The sequence below is a fragment of the Saccostrea cucullata genome, unplaced genomic scaffold (genome assembly GCF_032062105.1).
Source record: "Saccostrea cucullata isolate Sc308-1 unplaced genomic scaffold, CSIRO_AGI_Scuc_v1 ctg423, whole genome shotgun sequence".
Classification (NCBI taxonomy): Eukaryota; Metazoa; Mollusca; class Bivalvia; order Ostreida; family Ostreidae; genus Saccostrea; species Saccostrea cuccullata.
Genome location: NW_026930750.1, coordinates 356981 through 376668, shown reverse-complemented (window position 1 = coordinate 376668; position 19688 = coordinate 356981). Strand labels below are relative to the sequence as shown.

Here is a 19688-nt window from a genome sequence, read left to right as displayed (position 1 = left end):
TGTCTAACATCTTTGAACATAACATATGAATATATCAGGATGATATTTTTCAAATACATCAAAGTATATGTTATATACATGTGTTTGAAAAAGAATTATTGGATTGTAACATCTTAAATGAATAAGTCTGGAAAAGATGTTTTAAAAACTTACCGTAAATTGAAATTTGTCTTTGACCTTGAGATCACAATTTGTACATTTATCTTTTCCACTGGCCTTGACCTGTGACCTTGAGTTTTGTAAATGAGATGGGCATTAACTGATAAGGGTACATTTCAAGGTTTTAAATTACCACAGTAGGATGAAATTTTTTGAACAAGCAAAATTGACAAATAGAAATGGTAAACAACTTGCAGGAATATTGTTTTTGTGTTTTCGGTAATAAGCTGCTAATTCAAGGATGATCAGGAATAGAGATTTTGTGTTGTTGAATTATCAATTTCACAGTTGGACCATTTCATCTTTATTGATTTTTATAAGGGTTAAATTTAGGTTCCTTCTGGACTCAAGATATACCAATGATCAAAGCTTAACTAACTCAATGCTGACAGGATAAAAAAAAAACAGGTTTGTTCCTACTTAATGGGAAAAAGGAAGGGGGAAGGGGTTATTCATGTTGAACTTATGAGTATGTAGTATCTTTTGGTCTTAAGTTTCCGTCCAAAACATATCATTTTTTATTTTTTCCTCTTTTTATCTGTTGTATTATACGATGCCTAGCAGGTTGATTGTAGGGCATGTCCATGTGCCAAATATATGTATAATTGTACTAAATGTTTCCACTGAGCTGTTTTGCTTTTCATATAATTTTGGGTTGTGAAATATAGTGTAAAAGTTTCTACTTTAAATTTATTTCAAAATGTGAAAGGTAGGTTTATTTTTAGTAAAACTGTAAATTTCATTTTATTCAATTTTTGGTGTTTTATTCGTAATTATTTGAATAATTATTATATTTACGTGTTGAAGGTTGTAGTGCTGTTAAATCACAATTTATTATGCCCCCTTCGAAGAAGGGCATATTGCTTTTCTGTTGTCTGTCGGTCAGTCAGTCTGTCTGTCAGTCCATTTAGTTACCGTTCATTTTCTTCACAACCGTTGCACATACTGAAATGAAATTTGGTATACAGGTATATCAGATGAATATCTAGGTCAAGTTCTGTTTTAGGAATGATTGCGCCATTTTTGACAGTTTTGCCGCTTGGACTTGGAAAAAATTCCAATTATTTTCAGTTTCCGTTCATTTTCTTTCCAAAGGTTGCACCTATACTGAAATGAAATGTAGTATACAGATTTATCAGCTAAACATCTACTCCAGGTCAAATTCTGTTTAGGGTACAATTGCGCCATTTTTGACAGAGTTATGCCCTTTTGGACTTTTGGGGGAGGGGGCATAAGTGTTTTACAAACATCTCTTGTTTTATTTTAATTTTTTTTACAATAAGTGGATCTATACCATTCATTAGTGGTTTTAGAGGACAGTGATGGTTGAAGATATAATCACTTTGTATCATTCGTATTTTTTACCAACTATAGGTACATGCAACTTTTTTTACTAAGTCATGCACACATGGTCTTAGGATAAATTAATGAAGCTGTCAAACCTTTACATGTAGTATTAATTCAAATTACTAGTACATGTGTATTTTTTAATCTTTTTTTCTAAGATGAATTCTGCATTTATAGATAAACACAGCATATCTGATAATGGCGAATTTTTATGGCATAGTTTTTCCTGCATGTACTGGGTTTATGCTCAAATATTGTGTCCATTAATAATGATAATTTTTCATAAGTCATACACATGATGTTAAAATATATTTTTTACACTTGTTAATTATCCTTGTAATAAATTGTAGCAATGAAATCTGTGTTATATTATGACATTTAGTTTGGAAAAAAAGATACTGTAAAAGCAGAAATATTCTCTGGGGATTAAATTTATTTCATTATCAACAAAATTATAATCCCACACAAAATTTTATGGGACTATATAATGAAAAGAGTTACATTTTTAACAATAAATTTAATGCCCACGGAAACTCTTTTAGACGGCAAATGAATGAAATTTCATCCCCATGAAAATTTGTTCTTCTACAGTAATCATGTCATTCTATAGAAATGGTTTTATATGATAAAATCCTTTTTTCTCTCTGTATATGCTCCCTCCCTACCCCTTCCCCTTAAAAAATGGTTTATATTAATATTTACTTGAAGCTGTCGGAACTCGCCTGTCCATTTAATGGACATCTTGACATTGTACTCCTCTGTGCATATGCATGCACTTTACACTGTAAATGCACATTAATTGTATTGAAAGTGAAACTGACAGACCTAATAGCTATACATTCATACAATATATTTTCTAAATGTCCAAAAAACAGTTTTCATTACTTTTTACATGGGTTCTTAAAAATGGAAGTCTTGCAAAATATGCATTGATTTCCACTTTATGTCAACCAAAGTTCAAGGTTATTCTGGATTGTCTGAACTGTATATGCTTAATATCCCAGGAATGTCAAAGAAACAATTGCCTCATGATCAAAGAAGTCTATTAATCATCTTTATTTCATGTATGTATATGCAATGAACTTAGATACCTCTATTCTACCTGAATGTTGTTGAGAGATTTGAATTTCTATTGAAAAGTTTTCTTGAGGGCTTTACATTTTGAATAGAGTTTTTAAGTTACGGCTGATGAAATTTGAATGCGGTCACAATTACTTATCCACATGAAACTCCATACTATGAAGAAAAAAAAACACTGAAAAACATACAATATATTATATAGAAACATTTTTTTAATAAAAAGGTTTTACTATATGTTTAACAATTTAATATCAAAACAAATCCTAAAAAACAACAAATTTATAAATATTTTATCTGTCACAGAATTGCTTTTAAAGAAGACATCTTTAATTATGGAATTTGAGTCCAATCACAACTATAAATGTTTAAAAACGATAAAAAAAAATACAACTATACATTCAAATTAATTGCCTAAATGTTAATATGGACGGAATTAAAAAAAAATTATATAGAGAGACAAACTACATAGTTTGCAAAAATATTAAAATATTGATTTCTAGACTGATATTGTTCAACCCATTACCTGTGGTAAAGTATTTTCTATTTACATATTGTATTACAGAAAAACAGTGTGTTTAAAACTAGATCTGACTAGGTTGTACACTAAAGGTGGTCTATACCAGGTCCTCGCTCCAAAATCTGAGTATTCTCTATTTCATTGATATTAGTTATTATTAGTTGTTGAAATATGTTATCCATTAGTAAATTGCTAACTCTTTACAGTGGATTAAACATTATATAACTTAAACATTGTGTATCTACTGCAGTTTTTATATTTATCTAATTTTTCATGAGTAATTTATAAGCACTATCACATATTATATTCATTAAAATTGTACAACATTGAGCAATGGTTCAAATAATAAAAAAATTATAAAATCAAATTTAATTAACATCTACTATATTGAAATATAAAAATTCTAAGCTTTGAGGACATTACTTCAAGATGTTCAAAATTTGATTTAAAATTACACAGACATGCACCTTTTCAATATATATATTTATGTCTTGTGCACTGCTATAAAGTCATGGTGGTTTGAAAGATCTCATATAACATATAACTGTTAAATAAATATCAAATGAGCACCAGGGTGATTAATTAAAGACAATGATATTAAACAATGTTTTCAAAAATACACATTGTACATACAATGAAATTATCTCAAAGTAAAACATAATAATACATTACAAACAAATATACATGTACACCTTTCAGTCTAACAATATTGTTAGTGACAAATAAAAAAGATAATTAACCTCAAACAAATATAATTTTAATAAAATACAAAATAACAAATAAGAAAAAAGGTTATAAAAATATGAGATATATATATAAAGAATGTAGTATCAAAACAGAAAGTGCAATACTCTACAAGAAAATATGAAATTTTTTGGTAGAGTATTTCAGTATATTTTACTTCAATTAATGTAACATGTAAATTTTATTTTGTCATGCATATTTTACTTTGTCATGTAGCATAATGTATATTTTAATTTGGAATGTAATATATATGTCTACAGCAGATGTAAATTTAGGTGTCAAAAATGTTATAATTTTTCTTAGTCTGTTTTATATTATGGTAGAGACAATAGAAAAACATATACAGTCAGACAATATCCTTTCATAAAAATAAATATTTTTTTTAAAATAAAAGAACATTTAAAATGCTCAGTAGGTAAAACTGTGGAAGATATATGCAAAAAGAGCAGTGATGATTGATGAAATATGTGTAGTATAAAAAAATAAATAAGTAAATAAATGCGTAAAAATCCTTATCAGAAACTAAACAGTTCTTGTTGTTATCATTCATGGAAAACACTTGAAAGGTTATAATTTCTTTGCTGCATTTTCTTCTTTTAAACATCTATATCTGACCTGAAATTGGACCAAAAAAATTCAAAGTTAGTTTTCGTGTGACTTAATTTGGTCATTTATCAAATTCAGTGAGTTGAGATGGCACTAAGAGGGCATTTGTCTTTTATAAAATGCTTTCTGGAAGTAATGAAAGAAAAAGTGAGCTAGCTCACATACCCCACGCTCCCCCAAAACTTGACGGTGAAACACATAATGAAAGGCACAGTGCACTTTAAATACATAGTATAGATCAAAAAGGGCAATAATTGCAAAAAAATCTTCACATCAAAATGTCTTGCATATGAGGACATTTAAATGTGGAATGAAGTTTCTAGATAAATAATGGAATCAAAATTTCTTGGCATTATACAAATCCAAACATTAATTTGAAGTGGTTGGGGGGGGGGGGAGGGGAGAAATTTTCTTGAATAATTGGCAAAACTCTTTGGGATAAAATGATGGAATGTGTCCTAAATATCTGCATAGGTTGACGAAACTATGTACAACAGTTTAAGAGGAGTGGTGCTGACAAACTGTGCATCTCTATATTCAAAATATGGCCAAAAAGTCTAAGTTGGAAAGTGTGGAAATTCCCGGAAAAAATAAAGGAATCAGAATTTCCTGGTAATATGCACATCTACATATTGTGTCCTAAATATCTGCAAAGTTTGACGAAATTCTGTGCAGGGGTTTATGAGGAGTTGCACTGACAAACTGTTCATCTCTATATTCAAGGTATGGCCAAATGCCTAAGTTAAAAAGTTTTAATGGAATGGAATTTCCTGGTAATATGCACATCTACACATTGTGTCCTAAATACCTGCAAAGTTTGACGAAATTCTGTGCAGCGGTTTATGAGGAGTTGCGCTGACGAAAAAAAAGGACTGACTGACTGACGGACTGACTGACGGACGGGTCAAAAACACTATACCTCCCGCAACTAGTTGCGTGGGGTATAATTACTGTACATTTGATGCCTTTACCTGTCCCCGAGGACCACCCTTGCTGAGCTTCCCACAGGTATGTTCTCATTGTAGTCCCCTGGATTTCTGTATCCAGAGTCAACATGTTCTCTGTCTTCTGACAGGTCCTCCACTAAAACAAAAACAGGTCAAGGTCAGGTCTAAACAACACTTATTAAATGTGAGAGGTAGGGAGATACATTGGAAAAACTAAAACTTGTATCAATGATCTCCAATTAACTGAGCACCTAAACAAAAAACTTGAACCCAGAATATCCAATAAACTCTACAAGTGCTCTTCAAGGTGAGCTTTTCAGGCTTTTATGCAGAATCCCAGTAAATCAAGCTGGTAAGTCCAGTTCTATTATTGCCAAAAAAGATGACTGAGTTATAGTGTCGAAACCATTGACTGGTTCCAAATAAATACATGTATATACCTGAATTTTTCCTGGTCCTTTTCTTCTTTCTCTTCTTTAGTTTCTTCACAGGAGTGGTCACAATGTACTCCCTCGGTCTGAATAAAATATAAATGATTAGAAACACAAACTGTTTGTGGATCCGAGTTGTTACAACCAGACAAATTAAGACCTTGTTCACTTAAATACTGACTCATAATCCCTGTCATATGCTCTGTTGTCATATCCACCATCTTGGTATTCATAATATGTCACCTCCCTTGGTCTCTCTATGATGACATCTGTAGCTGTCGTAGCAGAGGGGGGAGACCTGATACACAACAAAATAAACCCTCGTCAAAATCATAATATAATAGTTGTGTGATCTAGAATGACCTGTAAATGACACATCTGTGTGATCTAGACTGACCTGTCTGTGTGATCTAGACTGACCTGTATGTGACTCGTCTGTGAGGTTCTTGTCTTGGTACATCTTCCCATTCCTGGTCTGCATACACATACTCTCTTTGGTTAGATTCCTCTATTGATCTGTCATTGTGTAAAGTTGACAATGTGAATGACAGTATACAGAAATCAGTATTGTATTTACTATTGTTAAGATACTGTTTACATTTTTTATATGACTTACCTTTGCAAATTATCAAGAGCTTCCTCCATTTTATACTTTTTCTGCAAAAATAAAAAAAAATGAAAAGAAGCATGTTTTAGCATACAGTAACAATATGAGAAAAGATTAAAAGAGTATCATTTAACAGTATTTGGTTTAATACCAAGCAACTTTATCTGTTTAGGGCTCAATACACGGATGCAATGTACACAGTTCAACACTGGTTGTTGGTGCAATATTTCCTTCTCAAAAGTAAAAATAAGTATTCAATAACAATATTTAAAAGATCACTGTGAAATGGACTTGGTTGGAAAGTAAACAAATATTTGGTCTTTAAAGGATTTGATCACATATTTCCAACCAAGTTCATTTCCCTGTGAACTTTTAAATATTGTTATTTCTGAAATTTGTATGGTTTATTCCCACTTAGCCAACATTTTGAAAAAACCTATTCCCACATAGCCAACATTCTGATTTTTACACCTGAGCGATCAACAGGCTATAGTCTGTTTTCAGGTAAGCGTATATATGGATTACCTGAGAACTACTGTACTACCATTGAAAAGTGTAAAAATACATAAATCAAAATTTTAATAATTATAAAATTAGAGTAATAAAATTAAAGTTCCAAATATTTTTTTTTTAAATAAATGTACTAAACTTCGCACACATCTGCATTTTGAAAAAAAAAAATTAAATATTAAAAAAATCAGTAAATATTGATTTTAAAAAAAATAAATATCAATAAAAATTATAAGAGTGATTTTTATATAAGAAATAAAGTATTTAATGATAAAACAAAAAGGAAAAGTGAAAGAATTTTGAATGCTCTAATATGATTAACATTTGAGATTAGAAATATTTATCTGAGTATGTCATAATATTTGATCATGGTAATGCATGAACAACAGTAAAAGAAGCCCACACAAAGTGATTTATTATCTGATGAAGAAATCAACTTACATACTGTTACAGCTAGTATTCATTCCATACTTGATTTCACAACCCTGCTTATTTAATTATATATTGAGTTCCATTTTGTCCTCAAATTTACTTTTTTGAATTCCTGTCATTTTGTTTTATCTGTACATACACTATAGTTTTACTCTACTATATGGAAAATGTACAAAAATTATTTAATTTCTAGTTAGAAAAAATCAATGTTTGTACATTAAATAATCCATTGTGTAACATATTCTGTGTTTTTCATTTTTAAAACAATAAAAGAAGGAAATACTATAAACAATTTATAAAATTTATCTATAATCATACATTTTTATTTTATAAGAATTATACCTAAATTTACATGTTTATACACATATGGCATATCTATTAGCTAAAATATTAAAAGAGATTAAGTGATGATGTACATGATAAATGCTATTTACATTCAAACATAAATTCTTACCCATTTTGAACTTGTAAAACCTAGCGTTTCTAAAGTTTAACTGACTTAATTTTATTCTGTTTACTAAATGTAAAGTCGAGAAATAACTGGGTTATTGTTTTAAATTCTTGATATCTATAATTTACAAAAAGGCCTTTTTACATAAAATAATTTGAAAGACCTTTTTAAATTTGATTATCTGGTGTAACTGTTCTTTAATACATGCCTCAAATTAATAAAGACTAAAATTAATAAATAATTTATTCACCTTAAAACAGACTATAGCCTACCTGTAATTTTTTTCTTTTGTTCTCTACCTGTACCTTATTCCCACTTAGCCAACACAGATTTACCTGTGTTTTACCTGTATTTTTTCAAAATGTTGGCTAAGTGGGAAGACACCATTTGTATTGCATTCTTGAGAGGGTTTCAATTTGCTCAAAAATAAGTGGTGCAATGCAAGTACTATAAAAGTCTAACAGTATTTAACACAGTGATTCAGCAACACATTATTTCTTAACATATGTAATGCGAGTACCTGCATAACAGACATAACACTCTACATGTGTGATTTGTGACTTCTGCAATATACATGCAGGTTTCTCTAGAAATTTCAACTTTGTGGGCTCCAGGAATTTCCAAAGGTATGTGTTGTGTTCAAAAATGAATAACAATATCAATGCAGCATAATTGTGTAAGTCTTCTGGGAATTGTAGCTCATTGTTCTTGCATTATAACTTGGTTCTTAAGGAAACCTATGAATGTTACCTTACATCAGAGGTGATTTATTGGTATCTTTGGCCCAGGTGATTAAGAAAATAAATGATCAATAGGCAAATGCAGATTTCCATTTCTTGCTATTGCATAAAACAAAATGTTTAACCATAGGAAATCAGACATTGTGTCACATTCTTTCAAATTTTTATAAACTGCATAAACTGCAGTGAAAGGTGAAATTTTGCAAAACATGATCTGGATAATTGAACATGCACCACTTTGTTTTTTTAACATCGATATGTTTTTTTTGTTACCCTTAATTCCCTGTAAAAGCATTAAAGTTTAATGGCATATTAAAGCTCTACTGTTTAGTAGAAATACACATGTATTTCTACTTAGAAATACACCTCAATTATGAACTTCAAATATCAATGAAAATGACTACATTAAGAGGAGCTTAGAATTAAAATTTTGACTAAAAAAGATTTTTTTTAAAAATTAAGAATTTTACTAAAATAAATCTGATTTAATGTCAAACCAAAAAAAGAATATATACATGTACCAGTAATTCAAAAAATGAATTAAAGCTATTTCCAGATGAATGAAAACTCCAGAATATACTAGATTCAAGTCATCATTGAAACATCACTATTCAATTTTTTTTTCTGAACTAAAATTAAACAAGAATTAAAAGTGAAAAAAAAGAAACCCAAAAACATATTCCTGCAATGAATTGGGTGTTGTGTTATGAATAAATCTAAAAAGTCTCTTATGTGTTTTGTTAATTGACATGATTCAGAGGGGGTAAATGGAATTCAGGTTAAAAAATTAAAAGTATATACAGTGTGTATTTATATACCCAGTTATCTTCTATTTAAATACTAACACATAAGTCATATATACATATTATTATGATGTTGAACCTTATACATGAAGAAATTTTATTGGAAAAAAAATCCTTATATGCATTAACATGTATTTTGTGGCACCAATAGGTTGGTGAAGATGTTAGTCTGTAAATATTTGCTTGCATGGTTTAACCTGAACTCTCAAGCTGCCAAAATTACATAGATAATTGTATTATGTGCAAACAAATCAAAACAGGTAAAAAGATTTGCTTTTGCTAGGCACGAGAATTTCCATGAAACCCACAGTCATAAAAGGCCAGGAATTTGCCTGGCTATGGTTTTACAATGAAGATTAAACACAATGATGTGCTGATTAAAAGAGCTGACATTTAGTCACATGGCGACAGGAATATATTCTAGACAAAGACATACAGAATACTTGTGAAGAAGTAAAGAAGATTATTTGAATTTGAAAAAAAAAATATTAACATCTCTACTCTGTAGGTGCTTTTTCTGAAATATAAATGAGAACAAACTTTCAGGCACCTTCTCATATGACTGAATTTCATTTTTTTTTAAAACTTGCCAATTACATAATTTATTTTTTTTTATTTCTTTTAAAATATAAAATATGTGGGGTACCAGAAATAAAGCTGTAAAGTATCAAAAGGCAGAGAGTTTATTTCTCATGTCAATCAGTTAAGACACCAGAGTTAGAGACAGCTGGGGTATTACCTTTCTCTTCTTTAATTGGATGTCTGCTGGGGTATCAGGTACAATATAGGCAAACACAAACATGATGATCAAAGCGATGTGCTGGAAAAAAAATTATCTGTGTCATCTATCATAATTTTAAGAGTTCATTTGATTGGAAGAAAGGAAATGAAAGAACACTAGGAAAGTACATGTATTTTGCATGTATTCCTTTGTTGTCTCTTTCTTTACCTCAAACCCGATGACAATCCAGAGTTGTCCCGTTATGGAGAAGGAATTTCCCCAACTAGAAGTGAATGCCACAAGGAAACCATTAGAGACAACACCACAAAAATTCATAAAGCTCAGGATTGTGTACCATGTACCTGCAATGTAAATCATATGTGAACATGATGATAGTTGAGATGCTATACTGATGTAACATTTACATGAAAACCATGTTCACAAAAAAGGGGGACTATTGTGTTCAAATACCTGGTCACCTTTTTTTCAGCTTTCTCATGCCTTTTTTTCACAAAAAATAAAAAAACCCAAACATCTGTTAAAGAAGAAAAACCACAGTTTACGTACCTATGTCCTGAGCCATGTAGGCTATGGGTCGTTTATAAATCCACAGTAATCTCCAAGCATCTATCCTGATGTCTATGGCTCCAGTAATAAGGGCCATCAAAGGAGCCAATGGGAAAGAGGCAGCAAATAACTGAAATTGTCAACCTAATGTTAACACAGTATCTAGGAGCATTATGTATGGCAATTAAATAAGAAAATTAAAACTATATACAGATCAAATATGATGTGTTTGTGAATTGATAATAGTCTTTGATATTTTGTCTACAGATAGCATATGAATCTTTAACACTGACATTTTTTAGGCTATAATTATGAAGACTTCATCTTGGACAGTTTGAAATTGATAACCATGGTTTAAGTTTAGAGAAAATGGACAAACTGGTTAAACTGATTAAAAACAAAATTCCATCCTTGCTTCATAGGATATACAAAGATACAAGCATAGTTACTTATTCCCTTGTTCTGTAAATCTGTAAGAGGGAATCAGTGTTCCATAACTTTTGATCAATGTTTACCATAAGGAAGCCGAAGATGATGATTTTTTCTGTGTATTCCCCGAGTGTGAAATCCCCTAGGTTTTCTTTTTTGACGTGTTTCTCTAGGAATGTCTCCTCTCTCCTGCTTTTCTGTGGTGGCTCCCCACCAAAACAACGGCAGCACCAGGAGGGTCTCTTTCTCCACCACTTCTTCAAAGCACTGATAAAACGGGGGATAAACATTATCAAAAAACATTTCTGGTAAGTCATAAGTCTACACTAAGGAGGAGTTGACATTCATCAGCATACATGTAACAGGTGCAAGTAAAACAAAGTTCTAATCAAAAATGCAATTGAATTATCTAGAAAAATGCCATTTGTACGTACATGTATAATATGGGGACTGATTTAGTGGTTTTCAGGTCTAATGGCATCTTTACATAACAAACATTGTTTGGTTTTTTATCCAAATTAAAGAAGATGTATGCCAGAATGGCATCTGTTTTTATTGGCATCAGCTCAAATTTAGGAAGAATAGAAGATTGACTTATGCCATAACTTGGGCAGTGGTTTAGTGATCATCAATGTAAGGACTTGGAAGGAGAGCTGAGACATACAGGTCCCCTCACACTGGTCCTGGAACTGTGGTCCAAGTCCCACGAGACCATCAGCATCAAATCGCTGCAAAACATCACAAATAAGGAGGTCGTTAAGAAGCTTCATTTCTCTAAAAATACTAATTAGGCCATTCCAAGTTTTTTCTATGTTTAGCGTCCACCCATCTTTCAAAAACCTACCTACCTATTTGCAAAAAACACACAGGAAAACACAGTAGTCATAAAAGTGAAGATTGATTGACTTACGGCAGAATTTTATTGCATCTGTACATAATTTTCTTTTTTCCAAGGGAAGTGGTTTTTTTAGTGATATATTTCATCAATGTAAGGACTTGGAAGGAGAGCTGAGACATACAGGTCCCCTCACACTGGTCCTGGAATTGTGGTCCGAGTCCCACGAGACCATCAGCATCAAATCGCTGCAAAACATCACAAATAAGGAGGTCGTTAAGAAGCTTCATTTCTCTAAAAATACTAATTAGGGCATGGAAAAAATTGATTTAACAAATTTTGACTTACCCCTCTGAAGAAAGCAATGTAAAAGCAGGAGGAATAGTTATTTACAAATTGGAAGGCAAACAGTTTCATGATTAACGAATCATCATATTTTGTCTGTGTTCTGTGGTTTTCTAAAAAAAAACAAAACATTTTAATAATTAATTCAATGCTTTTAAATACATAAGCTCAATGTTCTAAGACTTGAGTGAGAATTTATCATGTTATTTAAAATTACCGGTAATAGAATCTTGAAATTTATTTTGCAAATGTATTATGTCACCTTACCCCAATCTGTTAACTTCACAGCCAAAAAGTCATAAAACTAAAGGAAAAAAATGAGTAAGTAGGAAGTGTTCTTCAAAGGATAAACCTTTCTGCTTGGCAAATTAAAAGACTGATTTAAACCTTTTTTTTGTTACAAATGTATCTAGATGTACATGTATGTATTACTTATTCAAAATACAAAGGAAATCATGGAATAAAATTTAAAAATCTTTTTACCCACCTTGCCAAGTACAAAAATAGAGAGTGCGTTGAGTAAGGAGGAGACAACTGTGGTACTCAAAAGGCACTCCTCAGGACTGACACCTGGACAATAATCCACAGTAACGAGTACACGATAAATGATGACACCCATCACACTCGCCATGACAACCAACACCATAAACAACAAAGTCACACCTGAGGTAATGTACTTCATAAACTGGTATCTCGCAGGATATTTCAGGATCTTAAAGCCATCCACAGGATTCTGAAAAAAAAACATCAAAAATGTGAAAAGTTAAGAGTTACAAAAATAAATATCCCTTAATCCAAACAAGGAGAACAATTCCATCATGTCTAAAAAGTCTGCTGAAAGATTATATCTATAAGAAATTTCACATACTATTTCTGTTGTGGTTCCATAAAACTCTGGTCGGTCAGGCTCATTTACTTCATATTCTGTCACGTCCCACAAAAAGGCCAGTCTCCTCTCCTTCCGCTTCCAAAATTCCAAAAATATAGTCCCTATAAAAACAGCATATCATTTTTACCCAGGACATGTATTAAAAAGGATTAAAGTGAAAGAGTGATTCAATTTCAAAGCCTCAGAATAGTATTGATAATTTAGTAATTTACCCCAAATACAGATGACCATAGCAAAGTATGGAGTGACCTCATTATCAAATGACTGCTTTATTGTATCCAGTAATCTGAAACAGAGGTAAGATAAACATTTTTTAATAATTGTCAAAACTTTCAAAGAAAACAAATAAGGGTAACATGCAGTGAATACATGGAAAGAAAAAAGCTGACCTGAAAAACTTGACAAAATATTTCCGATCTCTTACCCAGTAACATTCCCATTTGAATTGCTGGTTTCATATTGATATCTTCTGTTGATGCTGAAATACATCAAGATAATTCATATGCTGTTGTTCACTAATAAATACATTGTATTTTCATTTTGTAGGACATATATATCAAGATAACAGTTTAAAATAGAATCTCTGCAATATTTAGGCATGAACAGTTTGTGACGTACATCAGTGTTTTAAAAAAATGTCAAATTTTATACAAAATATAAATTTCAGTACAAGTCTTTTTATGCACCTTTTGACTAATCCATAGATAAAAATGGCAAGTCCAAACAACATTGGGAGCCAAAGGGAGGTAACCAAGTGTCCACACCATGCAAAGTACAAGGCTATCTTCTCCCCAAAATAGTTCCTAATCCTCCATATAGGTTGAAACTGGAAAGCAGTGCTGAACATTAACTCAAAAAATATCTTGCTGTCTCAAAAGTGAAAATTTTTTAAATAATTAAGCCCCTTTAACGTACAAAATATCTTAAAATAAAAAATTCATTCATTTCTAATATTTAAAAAAAAAAAAAATTTCTGACTGTTTGTAACATCAATTCCTTTGAAGATCAAAGAAGGAGATGGACATGATAGACCTACATGTACCTTGAACAATTTAGTCCATGACCTGTTGAGCTTAGCCCGGGGGTCATCAGCTAATCTCTCCTCCTCTCTGGGGTCAGGGTCCCCCTCATCAGCTGAATCCTCGTCGTTGTTTTTCCCGACCGCTGAGGCCTCGTGAAGCACAACTGACTCCTTGTAAACCTTCTTCATTATCAAAAACGGAAGATCTATCGGAAGAAGATCACAAAAAGATGAAAATTATATTGACAAAGACAGACAGATCTCATTATTTCAAACTCAATAAAAATCTTTAAAATATCTGGGGATTCCGGATATCAAGGGTAAAATACCGAAATAATAAATGGTTGGGAATCTCCAAATTACTTCAACATATCCATGGTATTTCAGTTATTAGTGTTTGACATAACGAAGTTCAACTGTAATGAATAGTTTTCTAATTTGCAATCACAGTCAATCTTCAATTCAAACACTGAGGAATTTTGTCAAGCTGTTTTGATCCCCTCAGATCATACACCTGATGCTTAATTCTTACTGATTTTCTGAAGCTCCTGATCAGAATTTTCAGCTTCACTCAACTCTCTCAGGGTTTTAGCTCGACCACAAGAACAGCAGTGGTCTGAAAACAGAAACAAAATACCATTTAGTACATACATACATACATGTATACATTAAAATCAAGAGGTTTTTTGAAAATCAAGTTCTTTCATTTTTTTTTTTTTCAAAGGCATAAAATGATATGTGTTTGGTATATATCTTCAACTTTTAATTTTGTTCCTAATTATATTTTTCTCAATCTTGATCAACAGCTAGGGGGGAAACCTTCTTATAATTTTGATTTTTTGTCATGTTGGAACATTTCTCACCTTGACCATCTTCCAAGGAATCAAAAACATTGTAGTCTTTTAAGTCCTTTGAAATGTCCATATTTATAAGAATTTTGTGGACCTGTAAAAAAAATTATTTTATAAAAAAGCTTAGCTCTTTTTACGTAAATTTTAAAATATAACTACTACATGTATACACTAAAATGCAGATCTAAGAGTATTTGACTGATACATTTTTAAAAAAGAATTCTTACGAGGAATGAGCGTGTAGCAGGACGAAAGAATTTGGTGGGGTTGTTATAATTTTTATACATAGTAATTCTGTCCATGTCAAAAAGGCCTGTATAGTCATCCTCTGAAAAAAAAGAAAAGGAACATTAACATGATTCAAAGACAATGAATACAGACAAGCAGGGTTGCAATTTTAGTAATTAAAGATGGAGTTCCCCAGTTACTGCCCAGTGTTAGTCAAAGGTGTAGCTGGAAGTCAAAAGTAATTATAGCAATATCAGAGCTGTGGGTTAAATTTTGGTAAAGTTTTTCAACAGGTTGGGTTAAAATTGGGCTACACAGAGATGCTGTGGACTAGGATAACCTGATAAAGAGTATACTTAAAAATAGTAAAAGCTAACCTGTTTCATCATCAAAGAAGTAATCGTTGATAAATTTTTCCAACCAAATACAACAGCCTTTTTCTTCAGGGTTCTCATCAGGAGGCTAGATCATGTTAAAATTTAAAAATATTAATTATGTGAAAAATTGCAAGTTTTTTTTGTTTTTGCCTGCTACCTGGCCATTATGACAGTCAGATGCCATTAAAGAAGAAATAAGATTAAACAAATATATTTCTATATAACACATTAAACATAAAAAAGTCTGACAGGTATACTAATTAGCATTTTCATTTTGTTCACCATTAATTTCATAACAAAGCATAAAAATCAACACATGTGACAGTGTAATTGGGAAAATGAGGTCTGTGTATTCTGTTATTCTTTCTTTTATCAGCAAAAACTTTGACATAAAAAAAATAGTATTACGTAGATCTGGTTAAAAAACTATTATTTGTTTTCTTAGACCATCTTCTAGATATTGATAAACAATTATATCTAGGATTAGTACAGGCATTGAAATCTTTGAAATAAATTCATTTGAAGACTTCATACCTTATATATAATGAGTTAATTAATCCTCTAATGCATCAACTCATTTTAGAGCTGATTTCAATAGACCTAACAGATTACGCTGTTTGTGACGTGCTAATGCTCTGCTTGTTGAGAGATTTAAATACTACGTCACATTGTCACCACATCAAAGGAAGTGGCCGATATCGCTTCTCTCCCACACTAAAGTCGGTTAGCTGCAACATACAGCTTGTTTCTTGGGTAAAAAAAGTGGAGCACACAGTCCCGATCTCGTTTTCCTGAATATTACCAGCATAGTTAAATGTCTTGAACTTGAATTAATCAATGAAAGCATTAATTTTTATGATTTTTTTCAGTCCATTACGAATATTTAAATTGGTCGATTATTTCATTCTATCGCAAAATTTATCTTTTTCATATTTGCGTACATGTATAAAAACAAGTAGTACATAAGTCATTGATCATTGCACTTATTGGTTACGGTATCAATCCAAACCATGCATTCTGAGATTGTTGCAATTTAATACAAAATACTGCTGAAAAATAGACTCCCCTCTCTATGCATATATTCGAGAGAAATGGTAAAGAAGGAAGGCCGGGAGAAACGCTAAAATTTTATTGATTAAAAATGCATATAATATAAATAATGCTCTTTTCCAACTGTTTAATAAGATTTGTGCTGTTTGGCCCCTTTTGTAAACCGTTTAATGTCGGCGATGTGTATTGCAGCTGACCGACTTTAGCGTGGGCTAGAAGTGATCTCGACTACTTCCTTTGATGTGATGTCAATGTGACGTAGTATTTAAACCTCTCGACAAGCAAAGCGTTAACACGTCACAAACAGCGTAATCCATTAGGTCTATTGAAATCAGCTCTAAATTTATACCAAGCACAGATACTTTTCATGAACTTTAACTAGATACAAGCATTTGCAGAATATCTCAGAGGATTAAATGATATAGCCATATTGGAATTTTAACGGCTATTATTTTTTATTGATCAATTGTGCTAGGTAAATGGTGACTTGCCATGCTACCATTCTAGTGAAAGCCTTGAGGTGTCATTCTGATAGCAAACCAAAAACTTGACCAGTGAATTTCACATCTATTTTCAAAGCTACATGTATACTAAGTACCTTTGAGCTTATCAAGGGGAATAAATAATACTGTAATTAAACAATATTTGATTCATGATTTAAGCTACATCAGTATAAAGTGAATTTTCTGACAATTTATTTCTTGCATCATTGCATACATTTGTTTCTCAGCAGTAGAATGCACATATAATGTGCAAAACATAGACATTGATTATCACTGTACTTTGTTATTTTTGATATCCTTCAAGCTAAAAATTTTCTCCACCTACAAAAATTTCAAAGGACTTAATATTTTAATAACACAAATTATAATTCTCTAACAAAGTACACTGTCTGTAAGTTAAGGTAAATATTTAATTTAGTCCCTATTTGTCATTTAAATCATACTGGGAATGTATACACAATGATGTTGCTTGGTAATTTAAACCTCAAGTGTTAAGTTACAGAACAAGTCTTCCATTTCAATTTTAAAATTTAGAGATGATAACATTATTGGAAAAAATGTTTTTGTTTGTGTGTACTAAGAGTACATGTAATAGAAAAAAAAACTCAATCATGTAACTGCCTCTCTCCCTCTTTCCCTTCATTCGGTATGTTTAAATCTAAGATAGTATCTCCATGAATGTATAGTTCACCACTTTGAATGTTTTTAAATGTGTGGGTTTTTTTTTATTTTTATTTATAAATGTTATTAACTTTTTAAAAATCTACCATAAAAGATTCTGAAAAAAAATTATGAAATAAACTGTAATTTGACTACATCGTTAATTTAATATCTACAGTGAAACCTGTCTAATCCTGATGTTGTATATCTCAAAATCTTGTGAAATCTGATGTAAAAAGGCTCTATAAGTAAATTCATTATTGTATACACTGTTATTTAATCTGTATATGTAATGTTGTCATCCGGCTGATTTCTTTGGATTGATTGATTCTATGTTGTCTCTGGAGAACTTTTCACTCATATGGAGATACCAACACTTGCCGGTGGAGAGCTACAAATTTTGTCCTATACTCGGGACATAGGGTCATTGATCAGTGAGGTATCTTTTTTGTGCCAGCACCTACTGCAACATGGGACCTTGGTATATACGGTCTAATCTGAAGGACTGGTCTCCATGTCCCAGAGTGGGAATCGAACCAGCAACATAAGAATCAACTCCTTACTTCGCGACTCTAGAGCAGACGCTCTAACCACTGTGCCATGCAGGCAACAATTTTTCTGAAAATATCTTTCTTAATTATAGGATATTCTGAATCATGTCCCTTAGACAAGTATACAGTGTAGGAAGAATCCAAACAAAAACAGCCGACATTCTTAAATCTTTGCATACCATCATGGACACGAGCAAAACAACATAAAATTATAACGAAATGAAACAGTTTGTGACCAATAATGGGATCTTAATTATCTCAAGCACTGTGAAGACTTACCACAAATTAAATGCTACAAGTATTTGCAAGACCTAAAATATAATATCTGAAATTTTACAAGTAAACAATAGTCTGATCTGATAAACCTCTCTATCAATTTGTTATTTTCAAGTAGTACTACATATAAGCATGAAAAGTAAGATATGGCATAAAATTTTAAAATGACCATACCTCATTTAATGGCATTTCTAGATTAACAAACTGAGCGATTTCACAGAGACTCATATAAAAGGGCATTGTAAAAGTTGTGTTAAGTATTCATATATAATGGTTTCTTTTATATAAAAAAGTTTTTCTATCTCCTGTCTTTTTTGTATAACACTTCATAATGATTGTAGCCTCATCACAAGTATCATCCCTGTCGTGGATCAGAACCATGTCTATTCGCTGTTTTTCTGGCAATATACCTATGTGGGTGCCTCCTTTTTGATTGAATAAAATAATGTGAAATCTGAATAAAATCATTTATTCACATGTTAAATTTCTCTTATATTTTCTTAAATTTCTTTTTGCATGGCTTTTTGACAGATTTTACACACGTCTTTCGGTGACATTCGTATCTTTTCCATGTTTTCTTTCAAAAATATTTGTGTTGAATTGGTGACTCTTCAGGATTCAACTGTTAAAAAATTTTCAATACATTAGTACTACATATAAGCATGAAAAGTAAGATATGGCATAAAATTTTAAAATGACCATACCTCATTTAATGGCATTTTAAACCCCCGCCTCGATTTTTTTTATTTCTGTTTTTCTTCATCTTAAGGGCAGTGTAAAAGTTTGTAATCTAGTTTCCCAATGGTTCCTTTTTTGATAACAAAGTGAATGTCAACATGATTTTGACAGCTGAAAAGATTGTAATTGCTGTAATACATGCATATATTTTTTAAACAAGGGTCATTGGTTGAAAAAGATTGGTGATGATGTAAAGTAAGAGTTAATGGAACCTTTACTATGACTTTTATTCTGGTTTTATCAAATTACACCGACTGATTAGGTCAACAAAAA

The 19688-nt window shown here is 31.4% G+C and overlaps 1 protein-coding gene across 1 annotated transcript; it reads right to left on the bottom strand.

Annotated features, from left to right (window-relative positions):
• Positions 1–4259: 4259 nt before the first annotated feature.
• LOC134229937 (anoctamin-7-like) lies at positions 4260–19386 on the bottom strand. Its single transcript, XM_062711719.1, is given in 25 exon segments — positions 4260–4462; positions 5425–5536; positions 5841–5917; positions 6013–6129; positions 6252–6347; positions 6448–6488; positions 10114–10194; positions 10324–10457; positions 10663–10792; positions 11178–11358; positions 11692–11819; positions 12275–12384; positions 12539–12575; positions 12759–13004; positions 13140–13261; positions 13373–13446; positions 13585–13638; positions 13847–13986; positions 14203–14387; positions 14714–14797; positions 15045–15126; positions 15260–15360; positions 15638–15722; positions 18852–19131; positions 19382–19386. Coding segments are annotated over 25 exon segments (2721 nt in total). The 3' UTR covers positions 4260–4443.
• Between the last annotated feature and the right edge of the window lie 302 nt (positions 19387–19688).